The 7,930-nt window shown below is 38.2% G+C and overlaps 1 protein-coding gene across 3 annotated transcripts in view; it reads right to left on the bottom strand.

Annotated features, from left to right (window-relative positions):
* Positions 1-1,825: 1,825 nt before the first annotated feature.
* Positions 1,826-7,930, bottom strand: part of Tspo (Translocator protein) — a 133,511-nt gene continuing 127,406 nt past the window's right edge. For all 3 annotated transcript variants that reach the window (XM_067111762.1, XM_067111761.1, XM_067111760.1), the window contains exon 4: positions 1,826-7,733. In XM_067111762.1, the coding sequence (XP_066967863.1) occupies positions 7,536-7,733 (198 nt within the window). In that variant the 3' untranslated portion in view covers positions 1,826-7,535. The remainder of the gene's footprint in view (positions 7,734-7,930) is intronic.

Here is a 7,930-nt window from a genome sequence, read left to right as displayed (position 1 = left end):
AGGAGACAACAGCACTCGACGACAAAGACAGAGACGAGGACAATGACTTCCTCCTCCTCTTTTTCTTCCTGAGCACTGCTGAGGTCAGCACAGAAGAGAGGAAATGGAGGACTGCCCCTGGGGTCAAAGATGACAACTCCTAAGGGCACATCACTGATGAAATGTGGGGAGATACTGAATATGTGGTAGTGGTCCAGGAACCAGTGGAGACTGTGTCTGTCAAAGTCATAATGGTCATAGTAGTAGAAGCAGTAACAGATAACACCTTATTCACCTTCAGGTGATGCAGCAGAGAAGATACTGGGCTCCCCTGAGATGCCCAGGAAGGCCACAACTCCGAGGTGCTCGTCATCTGTCGCACCTGAAAAGAGAGTTGGGTTATTCCATGACTATTCCTTTCGCCCCTCTGAGAGAGTGTCCTCCAGAGGAAAACCCTCCCTCAGAGTGAAAGGAGGCCTCAAATGAGATGTCAGACTGGGCATCCTCTCCCCCCTCTAAGGTTTTCTATCAATGCTCAGTAGGAGATGGCAAGGGGGAAACTGCTCCCTTAGGAGTAGCAACAGTGGGTGGAAGTTTGGCAGGAGGACCCAAATTCCGATTTTGACCTCCAGTGTCACCAACTGAGCATTAGAATCTGGTGACACCAAGGAGACCTTCCTTTCACTCTCTTCATCTTCCTGGCAAACTTCACCCACTGTTCAGATGGCCAGAGACGGCACTCCAAACAAGGACTGTGTTGCTTACATTTGTGCTTTCTACATGAAGTACAGAGGGTGTGAGGATCCACCTGCACAGATGAAAGGAACCTGTTGTAAAGTCTGTCTTTCCCTGGGCAGCACTTGAATAACAGAGGTTTCTTCATAAGGGAGGTGGAAGGCTGCAATGACTGAAGGGTTTGGCCCATCTTTATTAACCAACCAATCAGCAAAAACAAGTCACACAAAGAAATTCAGAGGACACTCAAACAATCTCATACGAAAGCAAAGTGGTGTGCATACTCACATAAGGGTGGGGCTTCCTCCTACCAGTTGCTAGTTAATGACCTTGGCTGAAAGTCAAACGGCTGTACCACCTCGTGTTGGCAAGTTAAATTCCTATGTGAAGCAACTATTTATTCTCTCATCAAACCATTTCTTACACTCTTCACGAGAGGAAAAATCACACTCATTACCCCTGCAGGTAACACATCGAACACATTTGGTTAAAGCAAAACTTTTCCCTATAAAGCCTAATGCTTCTATCTTTGCTTACCATAGATGACATGGCTCAAAAGAAAAAACAAGCACAATACTATACAGAAGAAGCATCCAGCAATATCCAAAATTATTACAGCTGAATCATGTGAGCAAGGACATAGCGGGAAGAATTCTGACAGGAACACAAACATTCTAACCTCACCAGGTGGGGAAAACAGGTGATTATAAACAGTCCATCCAGGTCAGCCGTGTGTTTTTCTTCTGTTTATTTTAAATACTAATAGTACCTAACTTGTGCCAAGATATAAGCTAACGTTAACAGTAATGAAGATTTATTCAAAACAATAAAACTATAAAAACCAATCAATTAATATAACTTTGCACAAATTTGGTATAGTGAGCCAAAATTCCATTTGTATATCCTTTTCACCTTTTTCCCTTTATTGGGTGGAGATATGATATTGTCTTTCAACTCGCCTAACAAAACTGGTTTACCTCTAAGGGCATTTAAGACTAAAGTGTCCTAAGTTGACAAATTTTTCCAGATCTCTGGTATCATGCAGTCTATCAATTTTCAGCACTGAAATAATCCTAAATAATCTAGACTGTCTGGGGTGAAGAAAATGCAATTGGATTTTTCACCATCTTTAATTAGTATACAATTATAAGTATTATTCTGCCTTATCCTGGACTATAAAAGCTACATATGACAGGAAATGTCCCAATCATAAATTATGATAATTACCTACAGCATGAAAGCTCTCACTAATGAACCCTGTATAAAAAGTGAACTATCATAATCTTCTCGTGAGGTACCATAACTAGTGAGAAGGAATGCTCTTGAAACACATTTTATATTTGTGGTATAAAAATTTATCTGGTGACAAAATATAATAACATGGGTAAAAATATAGAAAATGTACTTATCCTGTAGATGAGTGGTGATTAGAGTAAATTCGGCATTATTTTACTGTACCGAGTATAGTGTACTATAACTTCAATAAGGTAACACAGTTGAGCACTTACTTCTGGAGACTTTCATTTACAATACATAACCATGATTCTGTAATGCTAAAATTCCACCCTGTAATGAAAATTTACATTGATAACAATAAAAACCTACAAATACAACAAGCTCTGTTAACACACACTGACCTTTAAAAATATTAAACTTTTCCCATTAATGGAAGACTATGTTGAATAATTACTAAAGACAATCAAAATATAGTAGTAGTCTCCAAAAACCCTACCCATCACTGCCAGATTCCTGTCAATAACAGACTAATTGAGTTACTGGGTAAACTTTAGTATAAAAGATACCTAATAAGCCAGGAATATGTGAAACTTAATATTGTACAGCAAGCAGCAAGATGATGATACTTTGCAGTCTCACAGGGTTAACTTAGTATTAAGTTGTTTATATGGGTTTTGTGTTAAATGATCATTCCAAGCATCTTTTCAAATTACACTTTCACTTTGAGCATTTATCATAATTTTGCTGATCATTTCTGATCTTTGACTGCAGTATATATTAAGTAGTATATATCCTCATTTTGTGCATCCTTTTCCATTAATTTTCATAATAAAATTTATTATTTGGATACTTACCTACTATTAAATATAGCTTATATCTCCTCACTGATAGGCAAATTGGCATTCAAACAATAGAAGATCATATAGCTGACCTGGATGACTTTCTGGTACACCTGTTCTCAACCAGGTGTGTTTCAAATGTTTTAGCTCCTGTCAGAATTCTCCTTGACAGCCCACTAAATGGTGGGGAGGTTATGTGGGATCCACTCTACAAGTAGGTAAGTATCCAAATAATAAACTTTACTATGAAAATTTATATTATTTCAGATGAATCTTACTTACTATTCAAGATAGCTGATTCCCACACTGCGAAGAGGATGGTGGGTAGTGCAGCTAGACAAAATCCACTCAGCCAATCAAGCTAAAGGTTTCTTGCATGAAACCCAAAACATTCTCACCTGATCTGGAATCCTTTCTGGATCTTACTACTGGCAGAAAAAACACTTCAATTTATCCAGAATGAAATGGAAGTGGCATGAAGAGACCCCTGTCCCTGGGTCCCAAAGCCCAAAAAATGACAGTCAACTAAAATTAAATACCTTAACAATGTATATACCTTATTGCTCTCCAAAATATCAAAACCTGGGATTTAAAACAAAGCACCTAAAAGATTGCTCTTTCTTCAGTTCAGGAAAAGGCTTTACCCACTACTAATAACAAACTGCAATTCATTGTACTTAAGGTACTAAGTGGCAAAAATTGAATTGCACTTTAACTTCACTGCATTAATCACATCCTCGAGCAACAAATTTGTCATAAAACTAAATGAACTAGCAACTGCTCTTACACTATGGCTACTTACCTTCAATAAAGGTAAAAGGTATGGAACTAATTTCTCATGCACTAGCCAGATCAAATGTCACAAAGAACCTTGCATCCTTTGACCAAGATGTTTTTCTTAAACCAAAAAACAAAAGTTTAACTCTGGCCCTTCCAGGCTTGGGCAAGATGTTTTTCTAAAACCAAAAAACAAAAGTTTAACTCTCACCCTTCCAAGCTTGGCCAAGATGTTTTTCTAAAACCAAAAAACAAAAGTTTAACTCTGGCCCTTCCATGCTTAACCTATCTAAATATATTTTAAATACCATAACAGGACAGAGAAGTGTTTAACATCATTCTCAGCTCTAGGCAAAAAAGATGAAATAGCATTCCCTTTACAACAGCCTTATAGGAGAATGCTTGCAATATACTTAAGCTTTTAACTGCCAATAGTGCTAAAAAAGTCTCATTGTAAATACTTAAATGGAGCTGATTCCAGAGACTCAAAAAGATCTGCCAATAAAATTCTAGAATGTTTAAATTCCACAGAGAGAGTGACACTGAGTTCTGGAGGCCTCAATCTCAACTGATCTCAACATCGTAAGGTGCTGATCACAACCCAGATCCAATTGCACATGACACAATACAGTGCTCCCCCATTCTGATGTGGGGATAGGTTCCAGAACCTACCACGGAAATGCAAAATCCACAGAAATGCAAAAATCCCTTCTAAAAATGCTTGTAACTGGCTTATATCTGTCCAAACTAAAATGCTCATAACTGCCTATTTTAACATTTCACTGCTTAATTTGATAGTTCAAACAAAAATATACCTTAAATTATCAGCTGGAGAAGATACAAAGGAAAGGCTGTAAGAGACAACGCCAGTGGAGGGGAAACCCGAAAAGAACCATAACTCTTCTTCAGTACCTCCACCACCCAAGGTTCTGCTCGTAAGTCTCTCCAAACATGCCAGAAGGCCTGCAATTGGCACCCTACTGGAACCTGAGGCTGAACAAATCCCCGAAAGGTATAAAAGATCTGTGAGAAAGAGGTACAATTTTTAAAAAGAGAGCTTGAAGGAAGAGAAGAGGCAGGCCTTTTCTACCCCCTAACTGAGAGATTAACTAAGAAATTCTATTATTCTGTACCCATATATCCTCCCTTTTCGCCTTAAAAGAAAGTCAGGTTTTGGAGGTAACCCGAGGGAGAAACCAAAACAACTGCCATCACCTGTGCAGGAGAAACCTTTGATGACAGAAAAGAGCATAACTGCTAGTATAAACATGAAAACATTCACCTGCAGTGCCAGAAATGGCCTTGACCATGCAAGTCAAACGCTCTAAGTTTCTTCCTGCTAAAATTCTTCTGATGCCAAAACCCTTTAAGTTGGTGCCACAAACACTCTCAGCTGGTAGCACAAACTCTCTAGCTTGTGTCACAAATATTCTAAGCTGGCGTAGAGAAGAGGCAAGCGCACTGTGCAAAAAGTTTGGAAAAGGAACAAGACACGCAGAGAAAACCAAGTCTTCAGTTTAAGTGCCAGTACAGTGCCTGTATCATAAGAGGTGGCTCTCCACAACTTCAAAAAAAAAAAAAAAAACTGTAAGGCTTCAAAGAAACTTTGTGCAGCAGAGTAAGTGAAAACTTATGAAACACACTCTAACTGAAGGAGAAAGCTTGGGTTTCTTCAAATACAGTACTTATGGGCAACAAAATATTCAGAGGACCTATTTTCTATAGTTCATCTTTCCCTCACTAAATAAGGATAAAGTGAAGCGCAACACTCCAATAAATGCTGAAAAACCAAAGAGGATTTCTTCAATTCAAACTCTTCTTCTGTTAGAGGAGGAGTTGGGGCGACAGCAGGCAGCTACCCGCAATGAATCCCAAACTTGATGAAAAAGGAGTCCGAGGGAACCCAACCCGAAGTAGCTAACTTGAGTCGACATAAGTTGGCTGAGCAAAAGAGACAGAAGGAAGAGACTCACCGAGAGGTAAAACAGCACGTTCTTTACATGCTGTAAAGAACAAACAGATGCATTTCAAGCAGAAAGAGGAACAGCCAACAAAGATTTAGAATAAGTAGATGTAGAAGAGGTTGGTTTAACAATTGACTGAGTCAACATAACACCAGAGTAAGTACAACTCACTACAGACGCATTAATAACACTGTCAATACTACTAGGTGCCAATCACAAATATGGAGTGAAGATTTATCTTAACCAAAATGATCTTTTGGCTAAAGCATTAAATGAGACTCAGAGCATGAAAAATGAGAGGCAGGTGACAAGGGGCAAAGAGCCACATCGCCCCAAGAACTGACAGTTCCTAGGAAGCAGACTCTTCCAACTGTTGTATGGCAATTCTAGGCTCGGCTACAGATGGGAAAAGACACTGACAACTTACCTCTTACAGGGACTGCAAAAATTATTTCATACCATGGGGGGACCGGGAACAGTTCCTTAACATAAATTCTGGCAAACCTTTCACTGACTAAAATAAGGTTTACGTCCTGTTCTAACTCTTCAATACACTGTTCCTGAACTGAAAGGGGAGCAGAAGGTGAAGCTAAAACAGAAATCTCAGTACTAACTAAAGCATAGCAGAGGAAAAAGTCTCACACTGAGTAAGGGTAAGACCTAGAGGGAGGGCAGAAGGGGAGAAAAGACAGTTTTATGACCAGACCTATTTGCTTCGGCAACCTATCTGCTTTCCTTCTCTTCCTACATCTAACAAACTTAAGAAGCATAAAGTCCTTCGAAAATCTCTACATTCCTCACATCTGTTTTTAAGATCACACACCACACCCTTGCAGCTGGCACAAACAGTGAGTCTATCTACCCCAAAATTCAATATCCTGCTAATGCAGTAATGATTCCTACAAAACCAGACATTCTTTACCTTGCTTCAACAAACAGCCAAAACCATGAAATACCAATGAGCGCCTATACACAATGGTGGCAAGGAGAATTCTGACAAGAGATAAAACGTTCGAAACACACCTGGTGGAGAACTGGTGTACAAGGCAGTCATCCAGGTCGGCCATGTGATCTTTTGTTTGAATGCCAACTAACTTATTGGTGCAGAGCTATAGGCTATCATTTACAGTAGGTAAGATTCATCCCAGATAACATTCTTTTAATCTGACTGTGCACCCTTTCTTAGGTTTGCACATTGTTCCCAATAATCTTTACCTTTTATTCTAAGTGTAATTATGTGTACATATAAAACAAATGTTTTTACAAACATAGATTACTACTTCATACTGTTATTTTTTGGACTGGCTGTCTAGGCACTTAAAAAGTTTCTTAATGGCATATGCTGCCAGCAAAAGCCTACTACCATAGGTAATGTGTTAAAACTCTACTTGACAATAGAGCTTTGTCACTAAGGAACATGCAAAACCCTGAAAATTCTTTATTGAAATATTCTACTGATTCACTCCCTATGTACACAATAGAAAACAATGATACTTATATTTTATTCACTTACAAAAATGTCTAATTTCTTTCAGTCTGTTATGTTTCATAATAATTACTTTCTTTGTTTTCAAAATGCCTCCTCAGTGATTGAATAACTGTACATTTTCTTTACCAAGCCACAAAATGAAGTCAGGCAAGTAATCAATTTCGACTCCTTCACATTCTTCTTTACTTGACAAACATTTCATAATTGCACCAAATATAATAAATTTTTCTCTGAGAAATTATGATGTTCACATCTAAAGTAAATTTAATCTCAATTAACAAAACCAATTATATTTTTATTCTTTACAAACTCACAAATGGCAATCATTCTCTTTTCACTGCCATACTAGTAATAAGGTACTGAACCATAAAAACAACAGTGCAATCTTCACTCTTTGGTTTAACATACAAGTAACTACTTTCTATCACTTTTTTATCACAAATTAAAAACTTACCATATTTCTCATATGCTAAATGAATAAGGATACTGACTCATCAGTCAATTAAGAGACAATATTCACTCTTGCTTAGCCTCCTGGGAATACCCACGTCTCCATTCAGGATTATCTCTCCAGATACAGTAAGTCAGGGCTGTTGCCAGCGTTAACCAAGCAACATACGGAATAATCAGCAATCCAGCTACATCATCAACATTCCAAAAAGCAAAGCCAGTTGCGACAACTGCTGCATCAAGAAGCAGAATCTCTACCAAAGCCTAAAATTAAAAGAAATCATTAAAATCAAAATTACCAAGTATGCCTTGTGCAACACACTAGATATTAGCAAAGTTTATTTGCTAGCGATGTTCCTATTGTCTCTTGCTAGCAGTGTTCCTACTGTCTCTAACATCACTACTTGCTGCCGTATACTTTTCATATACTCATATACTTATTGATTTAATCATTTTTAACT

Source organism: Macrobrachium rosenbergii, chromosome 11 (assembly GCF_040412425.1).
Source record: "Macrobrachium rosenbergii isolate ZJJX-2024 chromosome 11, ASM4041242v1, whole genome shotgun sequence".
NCBI classification, from domain to species: domain Eukaryota; kingdom Metazoa; phylum Arthropoda; class Malacostraca; order Decapoda; family Palaemonidae; genus Macrobrachium; species Macrobrachium rosenbergii.
The sequence above is the reverse complement of the archived record's forward strand: the minus strand, read 5'-3'. Positions and strand labels throughout refer to the sequence as shown.